The 17,319-nt window shown below is 41.5% G+C and overlaps 1 protein-coding gene across 1 annotated transcript in view; it reads left to right on the top strand.

The window, feature by feature from the left end:
* Window positions 1-17,319, top strand: part of LOC115549066 (disks large-associated protein 1) — a 97,753-nt gene that overhangs the window by 47,151 nt on the left and 33,283 nt on the right. The window contains exons 5-10 of the mRNA XM_030364062.1: window positions 1,821-2,103; window positions 3,167-3,291; window positions 3,455-3,580; window positions 8,984-9,160; window positions 15,641-15,723; window positions 15,968-16,013. Coding sequence (XP_030219922.1) covers window positions 1,821-2,103; window positions 3,167-3,291; window positions 3,455-3,580; window positions 8,984-9,160; window positions 15,641-15,723; window positions 15,968-16,013 — 840 coding nt within the window. The remainder of the gene's footprint in view (window positions 1-1,820; window positions 2,104-3,166; window positions 3,292-3,454; window positions 3,581-8,983; window positions 9,161-15,640; window positions 15,724-15,967; window positions 16,014-17,319) is intronic.

Below are 17,319 nucleotides of genomic sequence, written 5' to 3'. Positions count from 1 at the left end.
TAGCCACACATTCTTGGTAAATTATTTGGGAAAGAACAGCTGACACAGCGTTAATAAGTTGTACTTTTAAATCAATGCATCTGCAAACACCGTAGAGAAAACACATATTTTCTTGACACAGACATCGTGTGCATGGCCATAACTTTTAGGATTGATGAGTATTTGATTGTGAGAAAACATTGTGTTAAAAAGAATGAATTAATGAGGGCGCGCGACGCGCGTGTGTGCGTCCATCTGTTTAAACACACACAAACTAAACACGTAACGCATAATACAGTCCATGGCAATGTATATTAAGGGGGGGACACGTGCATATTATCAACACAAGTCGATAACGATAATGCATACAATACTGATAAGAAATTATGTTTATAATGTATTGCGTATATCATTAAATAGAACCACAGTTACCGCATATCTTATGTTATATCATATACGTTTTCTTTGCCAAAATTTATTTGAGGAATCAGTATTTCTGAAGTTGTGGAAGAAAACCTTATTCCATGTGTGAATTAGGCCATATTATTTGTCCATAAACTGAGCCATTTGAAGTTTGAAATTCATGTGCAACTGTCTCAGATTCATGTGAAATTCATGTGCGCTGTCAAAATATCAACTCGTCAGATTAAAATGCGCTCATGGCTCTTAAAGGGGATGGGAGCTGGCACTCTCATTGGTTTATTGCATGTTACGCCCAAACCACACCTACGGGTAATTAGGCTACTTCAGACCAACCCTTGATAGATATGTGCCGGGCGCAAGAGTCATTTTTCGCGCCGGTAAACTAGCGACATCGCCGTAGAACCGCACACAAAGCTACTTGCGCTTGGTGCTTCTCACTTGCGTTTCAGACCGTTAAAATAGGGCCCATTGAGCTTTCCCCAAACATGCCGTCTGTAGCTTTAATGCAAATGAGGAGGAGGGTGGGGGTGTGGCCCTGAGCAGCTTGCGGCCACAGTACCATGCGCTCTGTCTACAGTGGATGTATCGCAATGGCGAGGCCCACACAGTCTTTGGCTGTGTTCTGTAAATATTCTAGAACACTCCGGGTGCTCCGACGGGAGTCCTGGAGCTCTATATCTAAATAATATCATATTATACATAGATATCTATATCATGGCCAAAAGCTGTGTGCGCCTCCAGACGATATTATGAATCTCCAACGACTGCGTCAGGTTCTACGACGTCTCTGGTGCTTCCACTTCCATGTCAATCCAAAGTAGACTGAAACGCAACATGGAGGAGAAAAGGATGGTTGACCGCGATTGTCTCCTGCCAGAGCCTCGCTGCCCGCTACAGAGGGACGACCACCTCGGCAGGGGGCAGCAGGCAGTGGGCAGCGCCGAGGCACCACCACCTCACCACCATGTGGCATTCGCACGGTTGTAGCTGATTGGGCAAGGGGGGGTAACATTTCTCCGTATGACGACATAACGGGAAAAATTCCAAAGCGGCGCGTCTGAGCTTTGTTTTTTCAAAGGCAGAGCAGGATAGCTAGTGCTCGTTTTATACCTAACACAATTTCTAGCTACTGGGGGACCATAGGCAGTCTAGGGGAACTCATATATATTATTACTCATATTAATAGGGCTTTGATATTGTGACATCACATTGCAATGACCGCAATCATTTAGGAAGTACGTGAGCATAGCAATGTTATTGGTAGTAATGGTGGTTGGGTCATTGTGTTGCCATTTCACATTTGAGTTTAAATGAGTATCATATATGAATGCATTTTTTTTTTTTATTATTATTTGTATTATTGTATTATATTATTTGTGTATTATTTCCCAACCCTTTGCAACCCTCATGACGCCCAGGTCAGTGAGCTGGAGGTGAATGGGCAGATCGAGCAGGTATGTGAACAGGTCTTCAGGGAGATGCAGTCCCAGGCTGTCGAGGCCATGCCCATGGAGTCACTGGAGTCCTTGCCCATTCCGGGCAGTTTCCGGATGCGCAGCCACAGCTACGTGCGGGCCATGGATCAGGGCTGCTCCCGGGATGAGGAAGAGGAGGACGAGGGCAGTCGTTCTCTTCTACTACTTCCTGCCTCACCACCACGCACCACTGCCACTACAGTCAGGACCATCCAGAGCAGCACAGGTTGGTTGTTGGAAAACGTATCGCTACGTCTAATGCAGCGTTCACACTGCATCCTTCCGTTGACAGATCTCATTGACTTTGAATGGGCCGCTCTCAATGTATTCTGGGTCCGTCTGTTCTGCCGGCTCCGTTGCCTGCGTCAAAAAGTTGAGAAATGTTTAACTTTTCAACGGATCCGTCGGCCAATCAGATCGCATCCCCCATGCGTCAGACACGCCCTCTGTCATCCGTCGACGGACGTGTGCAGTGTGAATGTGGCGTTACCAGACATCATCAACCCTTTCTCAAATGAAACGGAATAACGTGATAGTACAGTTCTAACAAGTGCAGATTTGATTCCAATGAATATGAGTTTGCAGTAATTTACACATTTTGTATGTGATCAATTTCCCTTGATGATTTTATATTTGTATATGTGCTAGCTATCTTTCTTGTGTACGGGGATTGGGTTAACCTAGCAATTGTAAGTGCTTGGCACTTGTTTCTGGGAATATCTTTCTGCTTCTCCGACCAATGTACTTATTGCAAGTCGCTTTTGATAAAAGCGCCTGCTAAATGTAAACAAATATGTTGGTTATGGTTTAAGGCTCTCTCATCCTGATGGAGAAACGGTTATCAATCAACTATATTTAAATATTGAGAATTATAGCTCAACTCATCAGAATGATAGCCCTGGCTGAAACGCGCCACTACAGGCACACTGACATGTTGGTATGGAAACAAGACATTCAGTAGGTTGAAGTTGTTAATGGCAAATAACAGCTAAAACAAGTGAATAAAAAAACTGCAAACAGGATATTGGAGCTTCCTGTTTATTTGCCAGGTCGGACAGAAACGAGGTGACCAAGGCTTTCGTTGTGAATAATAGTATTACATTCACAGTAAATAAGGATAACATATGAATCACATTGTCCCTACAGATTAAATGTATTCATAAATACGTGATTCATAAGCCATGTGCCAGCTTTGAGCATGCTATTTTGGTTTTCGTAGGAACCAGAGGAAATCCTGTTGGTCTTCTCTGATTATTAAATATCTGCTCTCTTCCTCAAATTCTTTCAAGTTTCATCATGTATTACCACCTACAAGAAAACGCCTCCTCCAGTGCCACCCAGAACTTCAACATGTTCAGTGACCTCCAAACCCTACATCTCCATTACAGCTCAGAGCAGCACAGAGTCAGCACAGGTAAAGCATACAATTTATGTGTATCATAAGTTTCTGACACAATCATTAATGTAACGATTGACACCACACATAAAACATTAAAAACATTGTACAGGTGTTACCATCATTTATGAATGCTAGTATGTCCGAGAAATTATTGACTGTTATTTCTTAAACCAACAAGGACGCCTACATGGAGGAGGAAGGGCAATCAGGCGACATGATCATACAATCCAGATTAAGTAATTCCACAGAGAGTATTGACAGCATGAAGGCCTTGACAGCAGCAATTGATGCTGCAAATGCTCAGGTAAGTGCATGAGGCTTGGTTCAATGCAATTACGTACCATTCGCTAAAGCATGCTCACAAAATGTAGGTATGACACTATTAAAGTATGCATGTATGTTAGTTGGCCATTTTGTTGAGCCAGATGCTCAATGTTTTGAATCAGAAGGCCGTTCCTATTGACTTTATTAAGCCCACCAAGCCTTTAATCACCTATTTCCACATGTTCTACCAGCATGCACACACACCAAGCCACCGCCTTTAAGATTTGAGTTCAGGACAACTGACGGCTGGGGCCACCAAAAAGTGGCAGAAGTATTCAAATAATTAGTAGAGAAACAGAAAAAAAACTTACGCAAACAACTGCTGTCAGGTTTTTGGCTAATGTTTTATTTTTTGAATTCTTCATTAGGGCCGCCGTTATATACAGTGTCAACAGGGGAATGTTTTGACGGGCAAAATAAGTGACGAGTCGCCATGACTAGGATCACAAGATAGTTATATTTGTTTTATAGATGTATAGTTTGATACAGATAAAAATTGACCATTAATCCTATTTTAAACAGATCTTCTACTGAAACGATCAGTGCATCCACATGCAATACTTACTCAGGCCTTTGTATTCCTTTCGGAACATAGGCCATTGATGAATCGCTTCCACCCCCGCCTGTCTTGGGCCATCTTCTCCAGCTGTTGCCACGTCAGCCCTTCCTTCTTGAACTATTGCTCTGTGCTTCTTCTCCAGGTGTTCTTGGGACAACCTCTCCCCCGTTTTCCCTGTGGGTTCCATGTCAGTGGCTGTTTGGTTATTGCTGTGTTGTTTCTTCTTAGTGTGTGTCCAATCCAAATCCACTTTCTCCTTTCAATCTGTGCTTCTATTGGTTTCTGGTTAGTGCGTTCCCACAGTATGATGTTGTTGATTGAGTTTTGCCGGAAGATCCCCAGGATGCATCTTAGGCAGTGGTTTGTGAATGTCCGCAGTTTGCTTATAATGGTAGTGGTGCTCTCCGTGTTTCGGATCCCTACAGCAGTACGGATCTGAAACATGGAAGCTTGGTCTTTTCTTTCCCAGATCTTGGTAAGGATGTTGAATGCACCTCTAGCTTTACCAATTCTGGGCTTAACGTCCTGCTTTGACCCTCCGTTCAGAGCTATCACACTTCGTAGGTAGGTGGATTTGTTGACCTCTTCGAGAGAGTGGTCATCGAGTGTTCTGGAATTCGTGCTATTGTTGTTCATCTGCACGGTTTTGGTTTTTGGCCAACTAACTTTGAGTCCAAGCTCAGCTGCGGCTATTTCCAGGCCTGTTGTCATGTCCTGCATCTGTTGGTGTGTATGTGAAAGCAGTGCAATGTCATCCGCGAAGTCAAGATTGTCTAGGTGTTCTGTCAGACTCCACTGGATGCCATTCTTTTTTTTGCTGATTGTTTGTTTCATGATCTAGTCGATACATAGGAGGAAGAGGACCGGAGAGAGGAGGCCGCCCTGTCTCACACCAGTGAGCACTTCAATCTTTTGATGTGCAGATCCCTGGTGGAGCACCTGGCATTGCATACCCTGGTCTTTACTTGATGATATTGATATATTTCGGAGGGATACCATAGTGAGCCATGAGCTTGCACAGCAACACGTGGTGTATGCTGTCAAATTCCTTTTCAAAGTCAATGAAATTGACATAGACAGGAGTGTTCCATTCTATGTACTGCTCGACGATGATCCTGAGGGTGGCAATTTGGTCACTGCATGATCTTCCATTCCGGAAACCAGCATGGTTCTCTCTGTCTTTCTTCAGCCCCCTTCCGCAGCCTCTCCAACCTCCTTTTTTGTTTCATAAGCTCTATTGGCTGCCACCGTTTGTGCTTGAATTTTGCAGCTTCTTTTTGTGTTTTTTTTTTACCCTCCTTCTATTATTTTCAGTGTTTCTGTTGACAACCATGGCTTGTCGTTTGTTTTCAACCTCCCCAACGCTTCTGAACAGGTCTCCTTCCATTTGTTTTTCAGGCAGTTCCAACGCTCATCTATTGGTGTTTTGTCCTCTTCTTGCAGGGCTTGGAACCTGTTCTGTAGGGTGGTTTGTTAAAGTTCAGTTGTTCCTTTGTCCTGGAAGAGCTGGATTTTGAATTTGACTCTGTTGTCACAGGGGTTTTTTACAGAGTTTCAGCTTCAGTTGTATTTTAGCTATCAGTAGGTTGTGGTCTAACCCGGCGTCTGCTCCCCTCTTCACTCAAACATCCAGGAGAGAGCGCCTGAATTTCCTGTTTATGCATATGTAGTTATCTGGATTTCAGTGGTGTGGTCAGGAGATACCCAAGTGACTTGGGTGACTGTGGGTGGGTCTTTCGGGATTGTGGCTTTTTAGACACGCTCGCTCCTTTGATTCCCAAAATAAAAGTCTGGGATCGTCCGTTAGCTTTACGGTATTTATTACACCGAACAAAGAAAAGATGAAGGATCAACATAAACCTTTTCTAACATATATATCAAAGGGACTGTCACTGAGCGAAGAGTGTTCCTCCAATGACCAGGTTGTTGCCTGCACAGGCGTCACAAAGACCTCTCAGTTTTCATTCATGTTGCCAATTCCTTGCTTTCCCATGCCCAGATGGTATCCACTGTTGTCTCTTCCCACCTTCGCATTCATGTCTCCAATGAGCACAATGATGTCTCTTGCTGGTCTGGTCTGCAAAATCTGTTGCAGTTGGTTGTAGAATTTATCCTTCGATTCCTCATCGGCATTGTTGGTGGGTGCATAGCATTGTATGACTTGAAGCTTGATTCTTTTATGTGTGGTTTGGAATCGTGCAGTGATGACTCTGGAGTTGATTGGTTCCCAGCTGGTGAGGGACCGCTGTGCTTCTTTGGTGAACATAAATGCTACTCCCTCTGTGTGTGGTGCCTGGTGTCCAGAGTATAATATGGGCTCACTGCTTGCCACTGCCAGTCTGACTTCTCCTGTCTGTATCCATTTGGTTTCAAACAGACCGAGGAGAGAGATCTTATACCTCCTCATCTCTTCAACAATGAAAGACGTTTTCCCCTGCTTGGTACATGGTCCTAATGTTCTTTGTTGTTGGGTTCTTTAGTGCTGATGTGTGGACTTAGAATCTGCTTAGCATTCTGCTTGGCCTTTATCATATTAACCTAGTATCACAACGCACACAAAAAAAGGTTTCATATTTTGAACAAGATTAATTCCTGTGACTTAATGTGTATTAGATGCATAAAGGATGGATTTATTTGCATTCTTCTCAACATTCCTTCCAATTACTGTTCTAATTTCCAAAATACAAAAAGGATACGTGCATAGAAGCTGGACTAAACGTCATCGTTGAACGTGTTTGTCCCACCTTCTTGCTGCATGTTTATAAACGGCCAACAATATATTCATGGAATGAAACCTATTGCATTAGTTAACTGAATGTTATGGCTTAGTACCAGCAATTTTGAATACATAAACATTATCCTAAGGCTATTTATCAAACATGCTGCGTTTACGTTTATCTTCTCCAGTTCCTACTTGAGCCCATCTGTGTCAACAGGAAGATAATACCATGTTAATCACATTTTCAACTATGTATGCCTACAATTCTTAAAACATTGAGTGTATTCTTTATTTTGCAAACTAAAAATAACCAAAAAAATGTTTACTCTAAAGCTAAAATTGTATTTGGCCCAATCAAATCAAATCCTGAATAACATTGTGTTATCCATCACAAATATTTTGCTGGAGGCGGGTAGATTTGTAATTGTCGGGTTATTTCATCAAACCCAACTACAACTGTGGCAGATAGGATTTGTGGACTGACAGCTGTTAAAAGGATTTGATTTCTGAATCTGGAGAGATAGAAAAGGAAGTGCTTTTTGGAATATCCGCGGTTAGCCCGAGGTTAGCATGGAAAATGATTAATGAGCTCCAGCATAAAAGTGTGTTTAATTCACAGCTTTTGCTGATATGAAATCTAGGAATAAAGTTAAATTAGATACAAACATTTCACGCTGTTACTTCCTTAAATAAATCCGAATCAATAATGAATGAAGAGCATGTGCTACCGTTGAACAGTTGCCTGGGCTGAAGTTGTCAAACTGAAAGACATTTATGAAATAAAAGAAAGGAGCGCCACGTGTGTATGTGTGTGTGTGTGTGTGTGTTTGTGTGTGTGTGTGTGTGTGATTACACACACTGTAACGCAAGAGTTTGCTGTTGGTGTTATGGCGCATAACACGTCGGTTCTATGACGTCTCTTGTATTTCCACAACGAGACTGTAGTTGGGGTTATCTCAGCCATGGTTGAGAAGGAATTGGCTGAAAGGAACTTTGGCTTTGACTTCCTGAAGTACATGAACTGCGACATGCTGCCGGCCTCCAGTTGCCACGAGGCACCACCGCCGCGAAGCACCACCGCCCGGCAGCGGGCAGCAGGCAGCTCGCGGTTCAGTCTACTTCAGATTGATGTGGAAGTGGAAGAACCAGAGACGTCGGAGAACCCGACGCAGTCGTTTGAGATTCATAATATCGTCTGGAGGCGCACACAGCTTTTGGCCGTGATAATATGTATGATATGATATAGATATCTATGTATTATATGATATTATTTAGATATACAGTATAGCTCCAGGACTCTTGTGTGTTCTAGAATATTTACAGAACACGGCTAAAGGATGTGTGCGCCTTGCCATTGCGATACATCCACTGTAAACAGAGCGCATGGCCCTGAGCCACAGACTCCTTGACCCGCCTCTCTCCTCCTAATTTGCATTAAAGCTACAGACAGCGAAACGGCGCATTTGGGGAAAGCTCAATGTGCGACTGGCTCGTAGTGGCTGTAAATCTGCACCACGGCTGAATTTCGGGAACGTCTTCAATCGTGTTTGGGGCCTACTAATATCTATATTAAAGCATCCATAAAGTAGCATGCCATAGGACCTTTAATGCTGAAAAAGGTTGGACACACTACATTGTGTTTTTGTTTATCTACAATCATTGGCATAAAGCAAGCATATTATGTCCTCTCCCATGTTGGTAAGAGCATTACAATTTAGAAAAATGCCTTTATATGGGGTATATATGTGTAGATGCATAGAATAGTTGTTTTAAATTTGCGATTAACCCATGGACAGTAATCCGATTAATCATGGTTACATATTTAGATTGATTGACAACCTTAATATAAATACATTTATATAGCTTATCTTTTTTGCATGTGAGGAAAAAAAACATTGGAAAAAAGGATCAAGGAGGAACATTACCGATTTATAAACAATTGACATTTGACAATGTTACCAAATCTTAATGTTTTGAATGATCATCAAACGATCAATAATAATAATAATGAATTGCATTTATTTAGCACTTTTCAGAGTACCCAAAGTGCTTTTCATAGCAATCAAAGATCCACACTAACCTACATATCTGGCCCTTTGTAACAGGTCCATGGTCCTTCCAGCCAGCATGTTATCCAAAGCACTATCACTGCAAGCCATCCTTCCACCACAGCATTGAACAGGGCCTGGATTGCTAATAACTACCAAGATGAATACAGTGAGAATGTACACACCAAGAAGGAAGCCATCGCGGGTGGGAAGTGTCTCTCCATTGGGATTCAGGTAATTATTAACACTTTGCTGGGATTTGTTATATCAAAAAATCGATATATGGAATGAGTATGGAGAATAATCATCAGCATCATATATCCTAATAATATTCAAAATCTTTTTTAAAACACAATTAAGATAAGTCATTTTTCTTGAAATTTGTTGAATATAATTTTAATTGATTGAGGACTCAATAAAGGCGCTGGTGTATAGAATTGTTAGGCCCTAAGCTAATATATATCTAAACATTAGGGGCAATATAACAAGAAAAGCTCATATATATACACATTTAAACATCTGGGGCAATATACCAAGAAAAAAGATTCAGAAAATAATGTATTGTAATTTAGAAATATTTCGGGGGAATCAAATATAAATGTGGGTCACCTCATGCCTACTAGGCTACTACACTACTAAACTAGTCTGGAACACATACAGTGACCATCCAACCCCCACTGTTTTAGTACATTTTAATTGATAGATTGAAATTGAAATATCCACGGACAACACTGAACATTTGACGGACAAGTTCTGAAAAACCAAGGAGCGGTCTCTGAACATTATACTCGACTTCGTTCAGTTTGCCTATCCGACCAGAGACAAGCTGAAGAGCAACAGGTATAACCGGACTCCAATGGACACAGCTTACTTTACTGTTGATGGAAGCAATTCCAGTGTCCAAAGAGATATACGTATAATATAGGCTCCCCAAGAGCCTATATTATTTCCCGAGATAAAAAATACCTATTTTTCTCAAGTCATTGTTATTACAGGGATTAAAAAGATTAAGAGAATCCTGGGAAAATGGTTTTGTTACTCACCAAAATGTTGGTCTGGCCAATTTGTGTGGAATATCTCATAATGCCACATTTATTTCATAATACCACATTTCCATCTGATATATTAAAATGAGTTGGGCAAGGTCATCTCAGACCAAAGCAACCTTGGTTTCTCACTTTGGAATAATCCCATTTGAATATAATCTCATTTGAATATTCCTGATGGATGTGGAATGCGGCATTATGAAATAAATACTGCATGTCATAAAATAATTAAATATGGCATGATGAAATAAAAGTCATCCTGAAATATATCATAGTACTCCCTTTTGGAAAACGTTGTTTTTGCGATCATTAGCCATCCAGTATATTCTAAATGAGAGTTACCCATAGCTTCAATACCTTTGCCTCTGTTTGTCCAACAAAGGTCAGCACATAAAACTGCCCTGGTTAGGTATCTTCTCCAAATGGTGCCAAACAAATAAATCCAACATTTTGGTTTTTCCCTTTACACACCACTCCGCATTCTCACCGACCCGGTATCAGACCATCTGCTCATAGTCACGAAAGTGGATCTATTGATCGTGTCATAGAGCACCATTGTCAGATTTTTTCTTGCTAAAAATTTGACATGCCTATGTCTTCTATCATTGCTATGGTGGTCGCTATGGACGAAAAGCAAACATGGCGGGCATTCATTGGATTTTCAGTGGAAAATGCAATTTTAACAGTTTCGGCATTAAATGTATTTCTAGTTAGAAATGTGCCTTTTATTGTCATGATCTACATTCAGCGATTGCATATGATGTTTAGTTAGTCAACTGGTTGTGTGGCGGTTTGGAGGGAATATAATCGGGGTAGCCTAGGGCTGTCAACCTATGAATTTTATTGTCGATTAATCACATAGTATTGGTGAGTTAAATTGCGATTCATAACACTTTTGAAATTCTATTTTAAATCCACTCCAATTTAAGTTAAATGAGATTATCAAATGGAATGACACATTATCATTCATACAAAATGCACTTAATAGGCAATCACTAGACCAAGTGATCTTGAGGGAGTTTTATTAACCCCCTTTTACTAACCCTAACCCTCACTCAGTGTGGGTTGAATATGAAATTTACGGAACAACACAGATTTGGAAATTGTAAACAGGCAGTTAATTAGTGCAATTGTAAACCAACAGTTGTTGTTAAATTCAAGTGTGGTTCAATTCAAATAAGTAGCACCACAGATTTGGGAATTGTAAACAGGCTGTCACTTACTGCAATTGTAATCAGGCAGTCACCTCCTCCTCCCGCTCTCCTCTTCGCTCCTCCTACTACAAATTGTTCTTCTGGGGCTCTTGCTCGACATACCTTAGTTCATCTTTGCTTGGAAAGAAAATCAGAGGAGACACACACACACACACACACACACACACACACACACACACACACACACACACACACACACACACACACACACACACACACACACACACACACACACACACAGAGAAAGAGAGAGAGAGAGAGAGAGAGAGAGAGAGAGAGAGAGAGAGAATTCATGGCTAAAAACGAAAAAGATTTCTGATATAATATATTATAATAATATATATGTTGACATTCTATGGGCAAACCCTTTCAAAATCACAGTAAAGAAGAAAAAAATAGAAAACGTGCGTTAATGCGTGCATTTGCATTAAAGCGTCATTAACATGCACATTTTGATAGCCTGTATATTCTGTTCAAAAAATTACCCTAATGACATAATTTATTACAAACATGTGGAACAATGACCCCGGATGTTAACACTAAATTTTCAAACATTGAATTTTGCAGCTGAATTTTGCATGTTGAAATTGGGGACGTTGAAAATATTTACGTTGAATTTTTTAATGTTGACTATTTGATTTTGAATTTTTTAACATTGAAAAATAAAGCTGAACATGATTTATTGAGTTAAATTCAGAGGCAAATAATCCAGACACGTTATTTCAATGCATAAATATTCAATGCTTAGAATTCAATGGCTTTTTATTTTCAAAATCCGATGGCACAGATTTACTTCCATACAAACCCCCCGCCCCCAAGTTATTGTATATATGCATATGCACTTGTTTACGACCTATGGCCATGAGTAACTTTTTGTTACATTCACGTATCCTGTGAATGTATGAATGAACAGGAACATTCTACATGAACACAATGTTCCGAGCAACACCCGAACACATTGATTCTGGGTTCCTGTGATAGGAGCGAGACGCTGTGATGAGGAACATTAATGTACAGAATGTTACCACAAGAGTTCCGTGTAAATTGTCATTTGCACAAACCTATATTAAGAGGTATCACTTTAATAGTGCTCTTCAGTTTTTTACTAATTTAAAGATAAAGGATTTAGCTGGCCTTTACTCCACTCAATAGCTCTGCTCCAAACCACAGCGTACTGGTGGCCATAATGACGATAAGTGCAGCAGCTTTCGTAAACTACATTCCGCTGGCTAGGAAATATATAAGGTGTCTTTTGAAGGCCACCTTCAGTTAACACAGTTTAGTTGTAATTAATAAGTCACTTTTGTAATCAACGTTTTTTTAAACTGTCTGGGGTCTAGTTACATCACTCTGAGAGGTGCGCATGGACAGAATTGGTAATGACACAGTGTACAATCTATTTGTGAAAGCAAAACACCCAGCTCATTGATTTAACGAGGCTGGGTTATTTTAAAACAATTCATTAATTGATCACGTGTGAGAGGTCATTCCTCCTCCTGAGTGTATTGACCACTTTAAATATACTAGAATGATCAATTAGAAGGCCGAAGCCCTAAAGGAAGTGATGCAATGAGCAGGTGACTTAGGGATCATGGAAGGTCCTACCGCCCTGAGACCTTACTGGGACCCCCACACCGAACCACGGTGACCGAGAGGTTCAGGGTTAGGGTCCGCCTTTTTTCGGAGTGGTCAAAATATGCACCCTGGTTGACGGTCTAATGGCCAAGTTTCTATTTCTTATCAACAAATTTCGATTTTTTTCTAGCAACAGCTTGTATATCCAATGCGTTTCAATGGAGCATTTGATGATTTTGTGTGAGCCTTTCCTGTAGGGCTAGAGCCACACCAATTTATAGCAATTTGATCAGAGCCTAATGCCCTGATTAGACCAGACGTCTATCTTATTCCCAAGTTTTCTAGGCTTGTTTCATCTTCGTATAACCTCCGAGGGAGCGATTACATCACTTCCGGCTCAGCTAGAACCACCAAACATATAATTTAGTAGAGTTGAATGCCCTCATTCATATCAAAGTGGTCAATATGAGTGCAACTGGCCCACCCTATAATTTGTGACCATAACGGGGGGCCTGGCTGTCACCCGTGGGTTGTGGTAGCTTGGCCTGGGACACACACACACACACACACACACACACACACACACACACACACACACACACACACACACAAGGACCCTACTCTTCGGTCAAACTCAATAATATGGTTGATAATTGGGATGACTTAAATAGATTCTACTTTCCATCTTTAGAAATGAAACAACTATTAATCCCTATTCCTTATTTCTATAAAAATGTTGCTTGTCATGATCATTGTGCTCAACAACAGAAATAGTCAAATCAATCCGAGAATGAAGAATATCTTCTCACACATGAGGGGGTCTGTTCTGTGTGGCGCACCCTTAGTATGTGTGTCTATTTCCTAGCTAGCGAAGCCTAGTTTACGACAAAAACAAAACAACAAAACAGCTCATCTGCTGCACTTATCGTTGTTATGGCAACGAGTGTGCTGTGGATTGGAGCAGAGCTAGTGGTTGGAGTAAAAGCCTGCTAAATCATTTATTTAAATTTGTAAATGAGCAAAGTGCACTATTTAGGGGATACCTCTTCATCTAGGTTTGTGTAAATCCAATCATTATGAAGTGCTTTGAGAGAGTGGTGCTGACCCACATTCAGAGCAGCGTACCGGACCCCCTGGACCCCCTGCAATATGCCTACCGGCCCAACAGGTCCACCTCTGATGCTGTCGCTGCTGTTCTCAACTATTCCCTCTCCCATCTGGAAAATAAAGACTCCTACATTAGGACACTGTGTGGATTACAGCTCCGCCTTCAATACAGTCATCCCCCACAAATTCACCGACAAACTGTCTACACTAGGTCTACACCCCGCCATCTGTGACTGGCTCTGTCAGGATTGGAAATAGGACTTCAGCCAGCATCATCATTGGCACGCCACAGGGCTGCGTGCTCAGCCCCATCCTCTACACCCTGTTCACTCATGACTGTGTCGCCTCCCACATAGGCAACACCATCCTGTAGTTTGTGGACGACACCGCATTGATAAGACGCATCATGGGCGGGGACGAGGCGGCCTACAGGAGGGAGGTGGCCAGTCTGGTGTCATGGTGTGAGGACAATAACCTCACCCTCAACAAGGACCAGACCAAGGAGATGATGGTGGACATGAGGAAGAAATGGAGTCCTCATCGGCCACTGTTCATCGGGGAGCTTGAAGTAGAGAGGGTGAGCAGCTTCCAGTACTTCGGTGTCCACATCAGCGACGACCTCACTTGGACACTCAACACCACAAAGCTGGTTAAGAAATCACAACAGCGGCTGTACTTCCTGAGGAGGCTGAGGAAGTTTGGCATGTCGCCTGAGATCCTCAGAAACTTCTACAGCTGCATTGTTGAGAGCATCTTGACCGGGTGTATCACCGTTTGGTACGGCAGCACTTCTGCTTTGGACATCAGACGACTACAGAGAGTGGTAAAGACTGCAGAGAAGATCATCAGAACCCCACTAACCTCTCTGCAGAGCATCTACCACCACAGAGATGACAGGAGAGCTGCCTCCATACTCAAGGACCCCACCCACCCCCAGCATGGACTGGGGGTGGGTGGTCCAAATCAACCAGACTAAAGAACTCTTTCTTCCCCACTGCCCTCAGACTCCTTAAAAAGATAGGAGTCTGTTGTTATTGTTATTATTCTACCTCAGGACTGCCACCACTACATTTTGCTCATGCACTACGGCACACTTTCTTGGATTTGCACCATTCCATTTTATTTTATTATTTCATCTAGTTGCTGCTCTTCTATTTATCTTGTAATTTGTATATTATGTATTGTTGCAGCTTTTTTTTATATTTATTTGTATATTATATATTGCATATTTTTTTGATTTCTTTCTTGGCATTCAGTCTGTGGAAAGCAAAGGAAGAATTTCATTGTACGACTGAGAACATGTTTCTTATTGTGCATATGACAATAAACACTTTGAATTGAATTTAATTTAATAAACCTTTACTCCGAACTCATCAACTTACATTGTGTACATACATTTTCTCTTCACAGCGTCCCGCTTCTAGCACAGGAACCTAGAATCAATTTGTTCGGTTTTTTTCAGAATATTGTGTTAATGTTCAGAATAATGTTCATGCTTAGGGTGGATATGTATGTAAACAGGATATATGCGTGCATGTTACAGAAAATGAAATAATAGCCATAGGTTATAAACAATATATACACATATGGATAAATTCGACAACTGGGGAATCTTCAGGGAAAAATGTTGAAGACCAGATTTAAATAAACAAATTGTAGTCTATTTCTCTGGTTGGTTACCGACGAGAACGGCATAAAGGGGTTGGAGCTAGATAACAATGAAAACTTGGTTATTTTATTCTCTTCTATTTCAAAATGTTCTTAATATGCAGGTGGATGGCCCTGAAGAATGTCAGGATTCAGAGAACACGTCAACATTTACCTCCATAGGGGTCCAGGTCGAGAACGACAGGGGGTCAGTCAGCCTTTTGGTTGTTTTTCTATTCAACTTATCTCCATGCTCTGTAATGACTCAGTGGCACCAACATTGCAGAATATATTGCTTATGGGAGAGTAAACAAATATTTTGTCATTCATTAATCATCAACGCCAACTTCTTTGAATTTTTTCATTTGATTCCAATATTTTGTTAAATGTGAAAAAACTGTTGAAACCGTTCATTTTGTGGTTCTTGATTTGTGTGTCTGTCTTGTGGCCAGGCATCGCCGTATTCATCGCTCTAACAGTGTAACAGCAGCAGTGCAGGTAAGCTATCTTAAATATATCACGCAATTATTGTGGTTTATAATAAAAAAATTTGGGGTACTACTAGCAAAGGTTTACATGCCTAATGTTAAAACTGTACCTTATTATTCTCACATTGTTCATTGCTGCTGTACCGCTTTCTGCCTTTGTCAGAAACGCTCGCTTTTAGATCCTGTCTTTAAGGCCCCCCCCCTGCTGTGATTGGGCAGCTGGCCCACTCTGTTGTGATTGGTCAAACAGTTAGCGCATGTCGGCAAATGACATGCCCCAGAGACCAAAGCCGCTTTCGACATTGGCAGTGGCAACGGCTTCGGTTCAGCCTTCTCGAGTACGAAACCAAATCATAAATGTAATCGTTTTTTACCCGAAACGCCGTCGCAACCAAGAGTGGAGCAGGATGTTTCACAGTGGTAAGTAGTTATGATGTAGCTATCATATATTTCAGATGTCATTTTCTAACTGTAATTTCTGTAAAGCATGGTAACATGGTGTGTATATTTTATACTTCTTATATAGGTGTACTTCTTTAAATTGCACCATAATGCCCAGAGAAGTTTAAAACTTCTGCTGCAAAGAAACAAAAGTTAGCTGTCAGTTAGTTGAATCAGTTACTACACTGCTAAAGCCTCTGCTTCGCTGTCCTGCATCACTCATTCTGCCCTACATCACACCTGCAAACTTGTCGCTTTTCTGCGACAATCGCCGTTTTTCGTGGTCAATTGGGTCATTCACGTGTAAAACCAGCAAGTTTTTTTAGGGGGAGGGGGGGTGCAGGGAAGGCTATCTCAGCATTTGCTTCAGAATTTTGAAGCACACAGCGCCAACTGAGCTCGCCTTTGGATGAGACACCTGGCTACCGCGCGAGTCTGATGGAAACTCTTAACGTCAATTTGAAGTAGGGGTGTAGCCCTGCGGTATAGAAAGTACACCAGTGTGAATTTGCGCTATGGTATGGATTTTGACGTTACCGTGAGACCGGTGTGACCGGTAGAAAGTGTTGTGTGTAACGCGTAACAAAGTAACGCGTTAATACAGTCACCTAACTACTTTTTGATGTAAAAAGTAAAGTTACGCGCAACTACTGAAAATATGGTAACGAAACATAGTTCCCTTTTCAATTCGGCGCCACGTTACTTTTCCCAGGGACAGTATGCTATTGCGGAGCATGCTAGTGCTCCTGCGTGCTTGCACAATAGTCCCTTCACGAGCTCTCATTCCACACCGTATGAGACAGACGCTGGTAGCGTGAAGCTGTCTCTACGATCTGACATTGTTTCCGCAGGCATTTTGAAAGCCAGTCCTTACG

This window comes from Gadus morhua, chromosome 8 (genome assembly GCF_902167405.1).
Source record: "Gadus morhua chromosome 8, gadMor3.0, whole genome shotgun sequence".
In the NCBI taxonomy this organism is placed as follows: domain Eukaryota; kingdom Metazoa; phylum Chordata; class Actinopteri; order Gadiformes; family Gadidae; genus Gadus; species Gadus morhua.
The sequence above is the reverse complement of the archived record's forward strand: the minus strand, read 5'-3'. Positions and strand labels throughout refer to the sequence as shown.